Here is a 16,147-nt window from a genome sequence, read left to right on the forward strand (position 1 = left end):
TGATCCAGTTTGTGTAATGGGGTTGAATGGTTACTGAGGTACAGAACAAAATAATGTGATTTCGATGAATCATCATTCATTGAAATCACATTGACTTCACATCATCAAAACATTACCTGCCAAAAAGCGTGGATGTTAATGTTAATGATGCAATGTATGTACTCATTTATTAGTCATATCCCAAGTACACTTTTATTGAAGGCCATTAAAAAGAAGTTGGTGTCAAATACAGAACACTTTCTGATATAAAGATACAATTTATGAAATGTTTATTACACTTTATTAAGGGACATTAATTATTAAATATAAATCTTTTTAAAAACCTTTATTTGGTGACCCAATAATAATATATAATACAATTTTGCTCGTTGTGTGCAATGACTTTATTGACTTCCATTGTTTATCTTTATTTTAAACCATTATTTTATATATCTTTAGTTTTACAATATATTTAAATCAACTGCAACTGTGAAACGCTATAAACATCCCCAAGACCTTTGTGATTTCCTTGTATCAGTCTGATAGAGACATATAGTTTCAAAATTTTAGCTGAAGGCTATAGTGTTAGTCATTAACTTGCTGAAGGCGGGAGATTAAGATAGTTAGTTGTTGAAGGTTTTTCGAGAAAAAATGTTTGTGAGCCAGCTAAAGGACACAAGGTCTCTCTAATAATTTTAGAGTTAAACATACAATTGGAAACTAAATTCAAGTGAATAAAAGTTCAGGGGTTGGGAACTCCTCAGAGATAAGGGCATGCTTAATTTAGTTAAGACGTTGTGTGTGACATCTGGTGCTGCATGCACAAGCGGATAGTGGATAGAGTGGTCAAAATCGATCACTCTATCCTCTATCCATCCTCAGAATTGTATTTTATTTTGGTCATTGTGATAAGGCTGACCTGCCTCACTGTCTTTCTACTGTATCTGTGCGTTTGTCATAGACATCCAACCTAGTTTTATATGTTGCTATTCATGGAGTGACTGAAGAACAGACCTCTAGAAACTATTGCCTTTGCCTTCTTGCTGGCCCGGAGGAGAGTATTTAATAGTAGTCTGCTGCATAACTTTGGCTATGACCTTAAGCTCTACCTAAAATTAGCAACAGATAAATGACTGTGTCAGAGCCTGGACTAAAATGTGACTCTGTTTGGGACCCTTTGTTGTCTTACTTTGAGAACCAAAACACCCTTCTGCCAAACGTTTTTGTACTCGTTACGGCTAATGTAGATATAATTACATATTTTTTGTGTATGCATATATATATATATATATATATATATATATATATATATATATATATATATATATATATAATTATTATTATTATTTTTTTTTTTATGTATGCATATATGTTTATGTGAGAATGAATGAGTATGATCCTTTATCCTTGATATGATTGCAATATTCTGATTGTTCTGTGGTTAAAAATAATACAAAATCCCTCTTATGAATTGCATGCTCAGGCTATACCTTATTTCTTTGGGGAATTTTTTTTTATTACATTTATTATAAATCGTAATCAATTGTAATAATAATATGTAGAAAAAGAGGACATAGAATAGATTAGTAAAAAAAGGGAAACAGGTCAAATAAGACAAACTTTATTTGGTAAAACGAGCAATTAAACTTTAATTGAATATTTGAGTGTATGCAAATAGGGTGTTCAAATATCCAAAGGCACTTTTAAATGGTAGAAGTCAGCAATACTTAAATTTGCTTTCTTATTCCAACTCATTTGATATTGGGTTGTGTGTGTCCATCTCCACAAAGAGACTAATCAAATCACGATTTGAAGTCAAAGTCAGTGTTACACTCCGAGGGTTAGGTTTTTGTGTTTTGCTAGATTAACTGAACAAATTCAAGACTTCAATTGATTCCATGAATACACTTTATCGATTATCTGATCAATCACACGCAAGCACTTACAACACCCCCTGCCCTACATCAAGAACTTTCTAGACGTCTGTGAGACTTCCAAAATTAAACCAATGGTGTATATACTTCCAGGTCAGCCTTTTTTTAAATGTTTCCATGCATCCATATTTCCTCTTAATTTTTTTTTCATTAAAATGTTTCCTTGGTTAATAATAGTTGAAATTCCAACTATTGAATAGCATTGAAAGCTGTGGAAGTAGAACTGTCGTTCATCCCTCCAAGCTGTACATGTTGGTATAGTCCAAATGACAGCAATATGAGCAAGTCCACAGCTAGCTGCCAGTCCTACTAAGGCACATAGCATCTTTACTAGTTATATATTTACAGCTGAGTTATAGCCTAATTTTCCTAATTGTACGTATCATGTCTGCTCCAAAGAAAGGAGACCTATCTTCCACAGAGAAGGAACTGTTTCAGGTTATCACAGCAGGTACGTTAAATCCTTCAGCTAATGCTAACATTGAGATTAGCTACACTGGTAGCTGCAATCTGTGATAGTAGTCTGATCATTATTACGCAAATGTGGATTACATGCAATTTGCTTTAATAAGCGATAGTTTTACAACATGAAATTAAATGTAATTCATTATTTCTATTGTTCGTGAACATCTGACATTTTTAACTTAACGTTAAATGCAACAACATGAGAACTTGTGATTTCAAGTGGAGTTCTTCGGTAACGTTGGTTGGCAGATGGTGTGGAAGACATGTGTGCAAGTGGAGATCGGGGCGTTGGATTTGAATAACTGCAAGATGCTTAAGCGTCATGACAATACTGGTCGGGAATTAGAGTATACTTTTTTTTCTTTTAGGAAATGTGCAGGAGGCTTCAAGACTTCTTGGCTGCAAGGATGTGCGGGTCAACTGTTTGGATGAGGTATGAAACAAGAGACGTTCTAAAGCAAGCTCAAACGGGACAACACGGGGATTCTTGGCTTGACACAGCAACGGGGTTCTCAGGGTAGTCAAGACAATGGAGAGCATTGAATGAGGTTCTCTCTATTCTATACTTCCTGCCTGTCCAAACAGGTGTTCGAAATTGCCAACATAATTTTCACTACTTTGCTAGAGATGCGATAGCCTAGTTTAAATGTTCAAACAATAACCTATATATAATAATTATGTTAGTATGTATTCGAGGTTCGGCCCTTTGTCAAAAAGAAAGATATCCATAGCCTACCCGTAGGCAAGCAACCAAGATGCTTAAACATTTACCAAACCTCATTCATTAACCTTTTGCTTTCACTATATATTGCTTGGATAATAACATTATATTTCATATCATTTCTATGAAATAAGTTGTTATGATTCTAGTCAGGTTCATCGTCTTAAAATGTGTTGCATAACGACCTGCCAATCCTTGTATGTAAAATGTATGTAATCCCTAATTCGGGATGGGAATTCCTGTCAAACCAATAAGCAAAACACGGGAAGGGCTCGATGATAGTGTTTTCTCGGCTACATTATGATAAAATTAAACTCAAATTGACAATCATGCAGAAATATTTTTTCCACTAGCCCAATATAAATCCTTTATGACTCACCGTATCCTCTGTTACAGTTAACACTTCAGGTTGCACACACTTAAAATCTTCCTGTTGTCTCCTTCACAGAATGGCATGACGCCTCTCATGCATGCAGCCTACAAGGGGAAGGCAGACATGTGCAGGCTGCTACTTCAGCATGGCGCAGACGTCAACTGTAATGAACACGAGCACGGCTACACCGCACTCATGTTCGCAGGCCTTTCAGGTACAGTGTTTGTAAAACATTTACATTTATTTGTATTGTTTTTTTAATTTTGGGAAATTATTGACAGACGATCATTTCAACAACTAATAGCAATGAAAGTCAATTCACATAAAACATACATGTACAAACATAGATTCGTGACCATAAACATGTTTGGCAAAAGCAAGAGACATGACTCAGCTGACTCCCTCCATTTCCCCTCAGGCAAGACGGACATCACCTGGATGATGCTGGATGCGGGCGCCGAGACTGACGTGGTGAACTCTGTCGGCCGGACGGCTGCTCAGATGGCCGCCTTTGTCGGTTAGTTGGAAGGACACACGCCCACTCACGTTGGGAACTGGGAATCTGATGTAACCTCTATACGTTTTCTCTTGGTTAAACACAACCCAATCTTTATTCCTCCCCAGGGCAGCACGACTGCGTGACGGTAATCAACAACTTCTTCTCCCGGGCGGGGCTGGACTACTACACCAAACCCCAGGGTCTAGAGAAGGAGCCCAAGCTGCCGCCCAAGTTAGCTGGTCCACTGCACAAGCTTATCATGAGCACCAACCTCCACCCTGTTAAGGTAGGCCCAGCTGCCCTCCACATGGAAGCTTAGCTCAGCCTTGTCCTAATCCAGACTTTAATACAATTGTACCAGCATATTCTATATATTCAGATCCCACCTGTTGACAACTAGCCATGGGGTGAAATGCAGTGTGTGACCCCTAAACAAGGAGATTGCTAAAGTGCAACAAAGCTCTGTCTAGCATACAAACCTAACTGTATTGTGTCTTTGCATAATTATGTATCATTCATCACTACCTCACTAAATGTACCTTGTTGACCAACCAGCTACTTCCTAACTGGATGTTTAAGCTATGGTAGATGGTTAGTTTTGTAACTGTTTTTTTTAAGCCATGGTAGATGGTTCTGCCGGTCAGACAACCAGCAGTTTTGTAACCGGTTGTTTCCATCATTGGTAGATGGTTCTGCTGGTGAAGGAGAACCCTCTGCTGGCAGAGGTGGGTGCTCTGGAGAAGTGCAGGCGGGTGATGGAGCTGATCTGTGAGAAGTGCATCAAGCAGCAGGAAATGAACGAGGTCCTGGCCATGAAGATGCACTTCATCAGCTGCGTGCTGGCCAAGTGCTGCTCCTTCCTCAAGGCCGGCGAGGACAAACTGGAGGGCCTCATCAAGAGGTGGGTGTGCCCGGGGCTATCTGTAGAAACGACTTGATACATTCCACACATGAAACGGGACTTTTATAGGGCTTGTACCCTGTCCAATCGCGATGAACACCTATATTTCGGAAGTATTGGTAGTAATGGTGTTTTCGACATTGTTTAGTAATTAATCGTCAAATAATTTGTCACAATGTAGAGATGTTGTGTTTGTAATTGCCACAACATTTCTCATACGAGACGGGGCAAAACAAAGTTTAGATGAGGTTAATGTGTATTTACGTTAGGATTTTACATTGCTACAACTCTCTAGAGTCATCGCAAAATGTCCCAAAAAGAGGAGTATCGCCCCAAAAAAAACTCCAATGTTGCATTCTAAAAATTTGTAGGGGGTAGTCGTAGAACTGATACCGTTTTGAACCGATAAAAGTACCTGGAATTCGGTAGAGCTTACCAACGGTAAAACATCTTGTGCTTTACACTCTGTTATAACACAAATGGAAAAAGAGTCCAAACTTCTGAATTTCAACATTGTTAATTAATGTAGAGCTGTGACAAAGATTTTAACCACAGAATATATCTCACTTAATCTCAGGTAGCAACCTAAAGTGTCTATCTCTGTCTCCATCTGGCTGTCTGTCTCTCCTCCAGCTTGCTGAAGGGTCGAGAGGGGGATGGATTCCCGGTGTTCCAGGAGAAGTTTGTGCGCGAGTGCGTCCGCAAGTTCCCCTACTCCGACGCCACGCTGCTGCAGCAGCTGGTCCGCAGCATCGCCCCGGTCGAGATAGTGAGTCCGCCCTCAGGGTTTCTCCTGGCTCAGAGCAGGCCGGCAGGGGGGGGGGATGCACCAAACTAAGCTTGATCGGCCCGTGAACAGCAAAGCCAATGAGTCTGTGTTCACTTATTGTAATCGGTTTCTGCTGCTCATTCGATAAAGAAAGATCATCCCCTTTAACAAAACTGGTCAATATAATATGATGTAATAATAACATTGGAAGGACCAGTCGATTGCAAAGGTCCCATCATAGTGGGTTACTAAACATTTCGATTTATCTACCTATTTATAAAATGGGTACCCCCGTATAATAAGAAGGCTCTGATCCTGTGTGGAAATGACATGACCCTGTGGTCAGGTTATTTTTTGGTGCTGGCCAGCCAGGCCCTTCTTATCCATGGGACTGACCGTTTATTATTGGCCGCCTGGTTTGCTTCGAGTAGGTCTACAGCGTAGTGCTATCTGCTGGCCAAAGGTTCCCATTGCACCCAAAATCAATTCATCCTGAGATCATTCTATTCAAAGCTTTCTGAATTAGCTCATTATTCACGGTCATTTATTTTCCCTTGATTGACTGTTCATTTTCAATGTGGGAAATCCCTGACATTTATTTTGAATATTATGGGCAGGTAAACTATGTAAAAATGCATGCCTTCTACTAATGCCATAATATATGTTATTATATGCTACTTTAACTAAGGACATTCACCGATTCATCAGACGAATTGTGCCAAAACGTGTTTTGTCGTTAGATGCCGTTAATATGCCTCAATAAATACAAAAAAGTCCCATGCAACTGTGTATATGCATAAACCACCACTGTTGTTGATGGCATGATTCTCAATATTTGATTCCTGTGAGTTGACTGGGCCTGATCCACATCCTCTCTCTGTAGGGAAACGACCCTACAGCCATCTCCGTTCTGACCCAGGCCATCACGGGCCAGGTCGGCTTCATGGACGCAGACTTCTGTACCACATGTGGAGAGAAGGGGGCAGAGAAGAGGTGTTCCATATGCAAAACGGTATGTTTTGCACCTTCCCATATTGTTTATAATGGTTGTTTTTACAAATGCATGGTTGAATTCTGATGTGGGTTTTCGATGATGCCCCCTGCACACACTGGGTAGAGACCCAGTACCATTTCGAATGGGAGTGGAACCCCCTAGCCGCCTGACTATCCTGGTTGTTTTCTACCCCCCAGGTGATCTACTGCGACCAAACGTGTCAGAAGATGCACTGGTTCACACACAAGAAGGTCTGCAAGACGTTCCAGGAGGAGCGGGAGAAGCACGAGGAGGAGGCCGCTGTGTTGAGACAGCAGCAGAGCGCTGGTGGGTCAAACCCTGCTGAGTGAAACTCATAACCAGCACCTCCTCGTTCTCCTGGGCAAAGCCCCTTGTGGGACAGGAACTGGACACACACTGGCAGTAAATCGTTAATGGAGCGGTGAAAAGTGATTGTTGACACACAAAGTTCAAGCGAGATCCCTCTTCCTAAGCAGTGAGGTCGTGGTCACTTTAATTTGGCTTCGTATTTAGCAAGAGATGTGCACATCTCATCTTTTTCATGATTGTGTGGGTAGTATGAGCGGTCATCCGATCCATTGAGGTATTAGATTCGCAGACACGGTCAAGAATGAACACCAGATATACCAAACATACAAAGAGGTGCCGAACTGCTAATAATACCATCGTTTTTAGATATTGTCATATTAGCCTTACACCTCTTGTTGAAAGGTGGAAGTGTTGCCACCATGTTCATCAATGTTGTGGTGATATACATTGTTTGATTTTAAATATAACTTGTATTTTCCAGAGGCCATGCAGAACCTCTCGTTGGAGGGAACCCACACTGACAGTCTATCGTCTGACCCAGCTGTACCAGCAGAATCCTCAACCCCAACTCCTGACCAATGAGGTCGCTCCCCTATCGCAAACCCTGACCAACGAGGTCCCGCCCCTATCCCATATCTGAACCAATTGGGTCCCTCCCCTAGCCTAACTCCTGACCAAAAAAGTCCCTTGCCCTATCCCAGATCCTGACCAATAAGATCCCATCTCCATGTGGGCTCCTGAAGATGAAGATTGTATTGACGAGTTCCACCAGAAACACACGGTACTCTCTGAACACGCAAAGCCATCTGCCCAGAGGTTGGATAACTCTGAGGAACATGATGGCTGCCTGTTGGATCCTGTGACAAATTAAGACTTATTAATTATAAACTTAAAAAGTACGGAAATTTGTGTTTGGTTGATTATTTCTCTGTGGTAATAATGCTTTTTGGCAATGAATGTTATACCGTTGGAAAGCCTGTATAGTTCCCTTTCCAATGGTGCCCCATTTGTAAGGAACATGCACTTGTGGGATGAGCAGCAGAGCTGAGTATGTGGGTTGCGCCCATGAAAAATGTGCCATATCTTCTCTGCCAATGCCAAACAGCTTATTCTGCCATTGACTCGTTTGGTGTTTGGTGGATTTGATGATTGAAGTTTGAAGAACCAAGACATATTGGCAATTGAACAATTTATTCATTTCACAAACGGGAGCCTCAGTAGCGTGTGGAAGAACCATACACAGCCACAACAGCCTGGCACCTCATGCTGGTCACCAGCCTGGTCACACACTGCTGTGGGATGGCATCCCATTCTTCAACCAGCATTTGTCGCAAGTCAGCCAACGTGGTTGTGTTGGTCACTCTGGCACGAACAGCACGCCCAAGCTGATCCCACAAGTTTTCAATGGGGTTGAGGTCAGGACTGCTAACAGGCCACTCCATCCTCTCCACTCCCACATCCTGGAGGTAGTCTCTGATAAACCACGCCCTGTGGGGGCAAGCGTTGTCATCTTGGAGGATAGAGTTCGGTCCCCGACTGGAGTTATGGGATTGCCACTGGTTGCAGAATCTCATCTCTATATCTCTCTGCATTGAGATTGCCTCCAATGATGATGAGCCTCGTTTTTCCAGTGAGGAAGATGCCACCCCACACCATCACTCTGCCTCCACCAAAAGATGTTATTCTATCGGTGCAGAAATCAGCATAGCGTTCTCCGCATCTTCTCCACACTTTGACCCTACAATCCAACTGCCGTAGGCAGAATCTGGACTCATCACTGAACATAACGTTCCTCCACATGTTCAGGTTCCAGTGCACGTGTTGCCGACCCCAGCGCAAACGGGCCTGACGGTGAAGGGCAGTCATGGCAGGACTCCTGGCAGCCCTATGAGACCTGAGATTGGCTGCGTGTAGTCTGTTCCGGATTGTCTGGGCAGAGAGCCGTCAGCCATATCGTCCTGCAAACCTTGACTGCAAATCTGTAGAAGACAGCCTACGGCACCTAAGTGCTGACAGGGTGATGAAACGGTATTCTTGGGACGCCCACTTCGCGGCCTGTCTTTGACATCCCCCGTTATATGGAACTTGGCCTTCAGTTTGGAGAGGGTACTTGGGCTCACCCCAAATAATGCCGCAACTTGGTTTTGCGGAACACCAGCTTGAAGTTGCCCAATCAGGCGCCAATCAGGCACCTGATTGGCAGCACCTGGGCATACCAGAAGCTCAAAACAAGTGTCAATAGCAACAGCAATATAACCTGTTTGGCAATGGCAGAAAAGATTTAGGAGAAATTATCAACCAAACACAAATTTCCTTACTTTTTGTCCTAAGTTTATATTCTGTGTTCCAACATGGATCCAAAATGGCTGCCAAAGCAGAGTGCTCTTCATTCACACTAGGATAGTGTCCCAAAGTTTGAATTGTAAATTTCTTCTTCCTTTTTTATTTGAAGTATTCTGACCGTGTTGTTTTATCTGTGTAAGAACGCAAGTTTTGGTATGGTATTTCAAGGGAGAGGATAGAAGTATTTTTTATTCAACACAGCTAAATTCTGCCTTAAACTGTAGCATTGTATGGTAACCAATAGGAATGGAGCTGTTTGCTGGAGTTAAGTATAGTGTGTACACGGTTTGTTATGCCATAGAATAATAAAAAAGTTAGCATTGTTGACATCCTGACAGCTTGGGAAAGGAAGGTTTTAAGGACTGCACAATCATGAAAAATTAATCAATAAAAAGCTATTCTAATATAAACAGCATTCTTGTATAAATTCTGAACAGTATCTACATAATTCGATATTTTTTTTTACCAGTTTCCGTTTACCTTCTTGAAAGCTAAGACTTGTTTTGAGTTCAGTAAAGTCGCAGTGTGTTTGAAAGATGGCTGGTAGGGGGTGGTTGGCGTCTAACAGGGGGGGGTAATCAGTGTCCTGTGCACACTGATTACTCATATTTTAGGTATGGTATCCCCTGAGGGAGTCCATATGGTATCCCTGGTCAGAGTCCAGTTTATGTATTTTATTGCTGACTTGTCTGGGCTCCTCCAACCTTAAACGACACAGGGTGGTGATATTAAATCCAGTCTATCGATAAAGTTGTAGTTAATGAACAAGGCATGCAGAAGATCTTCCGAGTGCATGTGGAGACGGCTGGTTTATCCTGTGCACACTGATTACTCAACGTGCAACAGTTGTGAAGCCTCAGCCAGGAGGCCAATCAGACTCCGCCAGGTGAGGCTGCTTAAACACTGGTTTAGAAAGCGTACTGTGAACTCTACACTGAACTGGGCTAGAACTCTTGACTTGGAGATGTTTTGCTCTACATTGCTGGGTAAATTTTTTAAACTGGGATTACTGTTAGAACTTCTTGTCTGACAGTGAACGAGGTTTCTAGCTACCAGATGGTGCAATAAGCAAGACACGTCAAAGGAATATATAAGAGGAAAAAGGGCATACTTGTAATGTTATGCCCAAATCTAAAAGGTCCAGAGGTCTTGCAAATGTTGTGGGATTTAACGGTTTCTACTTGCCTGACCCTGCCTTACACTGGGTCAGTGATAATGCAAAGTCCTTCGTTGGGATATTCCGTATTTAATGATACATGATTTAAGCCACCAAAGTGTGTGTGACTCCCAAGTGAGTCCATCAAAAGATTAGTATTGTGAATAACCATGGGGACCATCACCATTTGTCAGGGTTGGCCTGCTGCCACCAAGTCCCGTCATCTCACGACTCTGGACACCTGAGGTTGACAGTGAGGACCCTTGCGACCCGTCGAGCGGAGGTTGTCCCACTTCCTGTTCCTTCTCAGAGCACCAGGAAGCACTCCAGTGCAACATTGAGCATTGCAAGAGCGGTCCCTGCCCAGTACGCCTACCTCTCCAGTCGTTGGGCCTCATGGCTCATGTCCCCGGTCTTGAAGCAGTGCACTGTTAACGGGCCATTGGAGCCAGCTACGTGGAGGGGGTCTTAAAGGTGCTGTGGGTATTATTGAAGAGACATCATTTTGGTGCCATTTTTCACATTGATGCTCATGTTCACGCCCCCACCCCCACTTTAATAAAAGGATTTAACCAATTTCACATTGATGTTCATGTTTTCACCCATTGTAATAAAATAAATCAAAGGTTAAATTTTGGCAAGAGATTTTATAATATACAGTGATCACGCAGCTCCAAAACAAAACATAATGAATGGCCAATTAAAAAACAAAAATACACATTTGCCAAGGCATGTCCAAATGCATATCTTTCGCCCCTGCCCAACCATCAGTCTTCCATCATTTTCAACATCACAGTTATGTTAAGCTCTTCATTTAGATAGAAAGGTCCCGCCCCCATGGCAGAAGGCTTAGCTCTCCTTGGAACACAGACTCTGCTGAAGGAGGGTGGACCGAGGGCCCCGGGCCCCTGGTCTCAGGCCAGCAGGCGGCTGTATTCAGCCAGGGCTGAAGACTTCTTCACTCCATCCCAGATACGAGCCGCGTAGTGGAACCTGTTTACATAGGCTGGTTTAATAGAATAATGATGTGTTCAATGTACCCTAAACATAGGCTGGTTTAATAGAATAATGATGTGTTCAATGTACCCTAAACATATGCTGGTTTAATAGAATAATGATGTGTTCAATGTATCCTAAACATATGCTGGTTTAAAAGAATAATGATGTGTTCAATGTACCCTAAACATATGCTGGTTTAATAGAATAATGATGTGTTCAATGTACCCTAAACATAGGCTGGTTTAATATAATAATGATGTGTTCAATGTACCCTAAACATATGCTGGTTTCATAGTATAATGATGTGTTCAATGTACCCTAAACATATGCTGGTTTCATAGTATAATGATGTGTTCAATGTACCCTAAACATATGCTGGTTTAATAGAATAATGATGTGTTCAATGTACCCTAAACATATGCTGGTTTAATAGAATAATGATGATAATAATAACAGCATAATGTGTTAAATGTATTTAATACAGTCAATGCAGAAGTGAAGAAACAGGAAGGAGATAAAGAGGGTGAAGTGTGTGAGGTACCAGTTCTTCTCTGTGAGGATGGTGTGGGACAGCTGGCAGCGAGGCATGGCCAGTATTTGGCTGCGAAGCTTGGAGACCACAGAGGAGAAGGTTGGCTGGCCTCTGTATCCAGGGAGAAGAGAGAAGAGAGGAGACGACCCGGAACCTGTAGACACGCACGCACGCACACGCACACGCACAAACGGACCTTCTCAACATCTCTGCTCTTGGCTAACAAAGACATTTGGATGTTGCATGCTCCACAAGCTCTTGAAGAAGGGAGGTGTTTGAGGGGAGGTCGGAGCAGCAGGGAAGCACACCTGCTTTAGTGAGGCCCTCGTCCCCTTCACTGTCCTGCGGTGGGAGCAGGAATAGGTTCACCTCGCTCTCAAGGTACTTCCTGCCAAGACCTGGGAACATGTTGCAGTCCAGCATGGACAGGGTTCCTGGGAGCAAGAGGAACATAGGTCAACCAGGGGTTCCCCCCTCAGCTGGCAGTGTTTGCCGGTCGTGTAAACTGGCAGTCTCAAACGAGATGAAGGAGATGGCACGAGTTCTCAAACGAGCGGAGGTGGTTGGTTTGGGACTTTCCTTACCTTTGTATTTGAGATGGGAGTGCGCCATCATTTTGTCAACCACTGAATGCATGTTCTTCAGATTGCGTGGGCAAAAGTCGTCCCTCCTGGCTTTGTTCTGCAGGAAAACTGCACCGAAAAAACACAAGATGGTGCTGATCTTCATTTGAATGCTTTAGTGCAAACATTACACCGTGTACTGGTACCATGGTGAACATTGTACAGTGAGTCATAGTACCACAGTAGTGAACATGGTACAGCGTGTAGTAGTAGTCCAATAGCAGTGCATGTAGTGCAGCGAGTACTCGTCCCATAGTAGTGAACCTTAGTTTAGCAAGCAGTAGTACCATAGTAGTGAACATAGTACAGCGAGTAGTAGATCCATAATATATATGGATATATATAGTATAGCATATATACTAGAGTACTAGAGTACTTCAGCACTCACCTATATGGGGGTAGTACTCGGCTCCCTCTTCGGCCCCTGAGGAGCCGGTGCTGTCGTGACTGGCCGAGGGAGTCGAGGGCTTGAGCATCTCTGCAGTCTGAAGAAACCTAGAAACAAAAACACACTTTCAACTGTTGACGCTGCTGCTAAGTTGTGGCTGACATTTAGCTGCTGGTAACACACATGAAATGGTTTCAACATGTTTAAATAATGTTGATATAATGTCTGTCTTGATTGGAATCCAGCAGTTTTACAGCCAGTTGGTCGGTAAAGCTTGACTGCAATCTCAGTAATAGTCTCCATGAGGCAAACAGCTAGAATGTCACTATTAATAAGAAACTTTTCGTATTTGAGGTTTTTAATTATCTGAATACTGTAAGGAACATCGTTACCAAAGCACACAAACTAGCTGACCAGATTAAAAACAACCAATAATAAATTAGGCCAATAAATTCATTATACCAAAAAAAACATTAAATAGGGCAACAGTACATAAACCAAAGTACCTGTACATGTTGATGTCTGTGAACCAATCTTGAACTACTATGACTACATGACACACTGTGAAGAGGAAGGCCGCCATCTGAAGAGACTGAGGAAGCATGTGAAACATACTCATGAGATATACTTTATACTGAAGAAACTGAGGAAGCATGTGAAACATACTCATGAGATATACTTTGAACTGTGTTCTACAACTGTGGAGACTTGACTTCAAAATTAGCCAATCTTTAATTGGCTAATGACAAATGTCTGTTGCTTGCCCAGTACTCACCTGCATCTCTATGTAGGTGTGCGGAAGGTTGTACTCTGGAGGTAACTTCCGATCATTGTTGATAAGATGGTCCAGAATGGAGGGACTGAGGATAGGCTGAAACGGCAAAGAAGGTTTTAGGAATAGAAGACATCAGAACACCCCGTGTTTACTCAGTAGTTTTCGCAATCTTCAAAGGTTTGAAGAATGATCAAACTGGACTGTTTTTCTTCCTCTCATGAGTTTTACCTGTGTATCCAGGTAGATGACTCTCTCCTGCGTGATGAAGAAATCTATTCCTGTGCTTTGGTTTCCCGCTCTTTCCTTGATTTCCTGCGTCTGAGTCCTGAAAACAAAAGCCCTGAAAGAACAAAACCCTAGAAGTCAGAAACAGAGCGTTCATAAGCTCCTAGCCAGCCTAGCTTCCTTTAACCGCTGTAGTTCCAGGGTATTGGAAGCTTGGCCTTAATCGGTCAGACGCAACATGTTCATCAAACCCAGCCAAATACGGTGTGTGAAAAGGGTGTTATGTTCAACAATGCATATCGCAAGTACACCTGTATGTCTTAGTTTTTACTGTCACATTGTGGTAAATTAATCCTAAATGTAAACATGTACTTACCTTTGGTCTTCCTCTGGAGTGTTTGCAGATATAAGAGACATGATTGTAGACTTCCCAGTTCCCTGTAGGCCAAGGACTCCCACGACCAGCATATCGGTCTGGTCCCTCAAGTACTAGAAGACACGTAAAACCTCTTTACATCCGTCATCGCAGACCGTGAACACTGAGACCCCTCTGGGTACCGTTTAGTTTAGCTCCATGACACTGACTCACTTCCATGGCACTGTCACACCAGTTCATCTGATCGTCCACGAGCTTGATGCTCTGCCTCATCTTCTCTGGAGCGATTAGTTTGGTCTGGCCAACCACAGCTGCAATGCATAGAGCAGAATCTGAGACATGCAGGGAGGCTAAATTATTCCATATTGTAAGGGAGTAGAGGATACTGCCGAAGCAAGGGTATTCCACTCCCGATTGAAAGATTCAGGGTTCAATCTCCGATGCCTGCACCCAACCTACATGTACCTTTTGAGACACCAAACTCTGACTTGTTCCTAAGTGACCGGTATCTGAACCCACTGGAAGTCGTTCTGGATAAAAGCATCCGCTTCTATGACTAGGCTGAAGAGTTTATCGATAAGATCCTGTAAGCTGATCTTGTAAGAGGGCCCAACAACAATGACAAGTCAGTCATTGCCCCAAATACTATGCCTTAAAAAGGTGGGAAACAGGATAACGCTTTACTACTGCCATACTATACTATACTGAACACAGAATCAACACAAACTCACGGTCCCCAGCACCACTGGAGGCAGAGGCACCCATGCCACGGTTTTGGATCTGGTAAACAGGTTGTGTAGGACGTTGTCCCTCCCTCTCCATCTTGGACGGCCCAGAGCCAGGGAGCTGAGGGGTTGCCTCTGGTGGAGTACCACATTTTGTGGCGTCTTCCCTCGTTTTGATTAACATAATCGGCTTCTCTGGGGCAGGGGCTCCACTGACAGAGACACTCTGAGCTGGCTTTGACTACAAAAGGATAAAATCATAAAAAGAAATTGAAAACGTTGAACAGAAAGACAAGAGAATCATCAGGGGAAAATACAGAGCAAAAGTCCCACATACTCTTTCTCCGGGGGGTTTTGCGAGTATGATGGGAGTCTTTTGGAGGAGTTGTCCTGGAGGATCCTCACTTGTATCCTGAGAAAAAATACGTCAACAATGTATCATACCAACTTTCAACATCATATTTAAAAAAAAAAATTGTCGGTGGTGTAAAGCTTACCCTTCGTTCTCTAGGGTAATAGTCCCTGTCACGACTTGGTCCCGACAAATTTTGACCGGGAATGCCGGACTCTCTTTCCCCCCGTCTCCGTCTTCTCCTCCGTCCCTGTCCGTACATCCCGGGCTGACTGTGGCCCGACTCTGACATGATGACACACCGTAGTGGGTGGACTACCAACAGCGTTTCAGCACAGAAACGGTTTGCCTCCGACAATACACGTTGGTGCGCAGCTGATTTCACCTAGGCAATGTGTCCAAGCGTCCCCGTAGCTCAAACGAAGCATGGATATTATTATAGCTCTAAGATAACCCGCCTAGTGCCATATACATAATTTAACTAACAATAAAGAAAGATGCTGTCTATACTGCGACCACAGCAAGCAAGAACCCTCACGATTAAAAACAACGAGCTTGTTTTGTAGCTCGACATTCCCCGATTGAGTAACTTTCCACCACAGAGGTAGCGCTTAAGCACTAACCCCGCCCTCATATATATCTAAAGTGAATAAAATCAAGCGACCCAGGTCCATCTTTTAAATGATCT

The 16,147-nt window shown here is 42.8% G+C and overlaps 2 protein-coding genes across 2 annotated transcripts; one reads left to right on the plus strand and one right to left on the minus strand.

The window, feature by feature from the left end:
• Positions 1–2,145: 2,145 nt before the first annotated feature.
• LOC130392428 (ankyrin repeat and MYND domain-containing protein 2-like) lies at positions 2,146–9,725 on the plus strand. The gene is made up of 10 exons (XM_056602911.1): positions 2,146–2,364; positions 2,747–2,811; positions 3,548–3,686; positions 3,891–3,989; positions 4,097–4,257; positions 4,658–4,872; positions 5,506–5,641; positions 6,525–6,653; positions 6,833–6,962; positions 7,447–9,725. Exons 1-10 carry the CDS (start codon positions 2,298–2,300, stop codon positions 7,545–7,547), a joined length of 1,242 nt encoding a protein of 413 aa, XP_056458886.1. The 5' UTR covers positions 2,146–2,297; the 3' UTR covers positions 7,548–9,725.
• A 702-nt stretch (positions 9,726–10,427) lies between these two features.
• Positions 10,428–16,081, minus strand: smg9 (SMG9 nonsense mediated mRNA decay factor). The gene is made up of 13 exons (XM_056602905.1): positions 15,605–16,081; positions 15,445–15,519; positions 15,114–15,348; positions 14,596–14,693; positions 14,383–14,495; positions 14,010–14,121; positions 13,782–13,877; positions 13,513–13,598; positions 13,007–13,113; positions 12,580–12,687; positions 12,304–12,429; positions 12,005–12,149; positions 10,428–11,457 (listed from the first exon to the last, which is right to left on the minus strand). The coding sequence occupies exons 1-13, from the start codon at positions 15,749–15,751 to the stop codon at positions 11,379–11,381; spliced, it is 1,527 nt and encodes a 508-aa protein (XP_056458880.1). The 5' UTR covers positions 15,752–16,081; the 3' UTR covers positions 10,428–11,378.
• Positions 16,082–16,147: the final 66 nt, after the last annotated feature.

Source organism: Gadus chalcogrammus, chromosome 11, assembly GCF_026213295.1.
Source record: "Gadus chalcogrammus isolate NIFS_2021 chromosome 11, NIFS_Gcha_1.0, whole genome shotgun sequence".
In the NCBI taxonomy this organism is placed as follows: domain Eukaryota; kingdom Metazoa; phylum Chordata; class Actinopteri; order Gadiformes; family Gadidae; genus Gadus; species Gadus chalcogrammus.

Bases quoted from the DNA above. Each gene is read 5' to 3' on its own strand.
- LOC130392428 (XM_056602911.1), top strand. From the start codon at position 2,298: ATGTCTGCTCCAAAGAAAGGAGACCTATCTTCCACAGAGAAGGAACTG. The intron at 3,990-4,096 runs GTTAGTTGGAAG...ATTCCTCCCCAG, and splicing joins TCAGATGGCCGCCTTTGTCG to GGCAGCACGACTGCGTGACG. The intron at 5,642-6,524 runs GTGAGTCCGCCC...CTCTCTCTGTAG, and splicing joins GCATCGCCCCGGTCGAGATA to GGAAACGACCCTACAGCCAT.
- smg9 (XM_056602905.1), bottom strand. From the start codon at position 15,751: ATGTCAGAGTCGGGCCACAGTCAGCCCGGGATGTACGGACAGGGACGG. The intron at 13,878-14,009 runs GTAAAACTCATG...TTGCCGTTTCAG, and splicing joins TCATCTACCTGGATACACAG to CCTATCCTCAGTCCCTCCAT. The intron at 13,114-13,512 runs GTACTTTGGTTT...TTTTGTTTCTAG, and splicing joins ACAGACATCAACATGTACAG to GTTTCTTCAGACTGCAGAGA.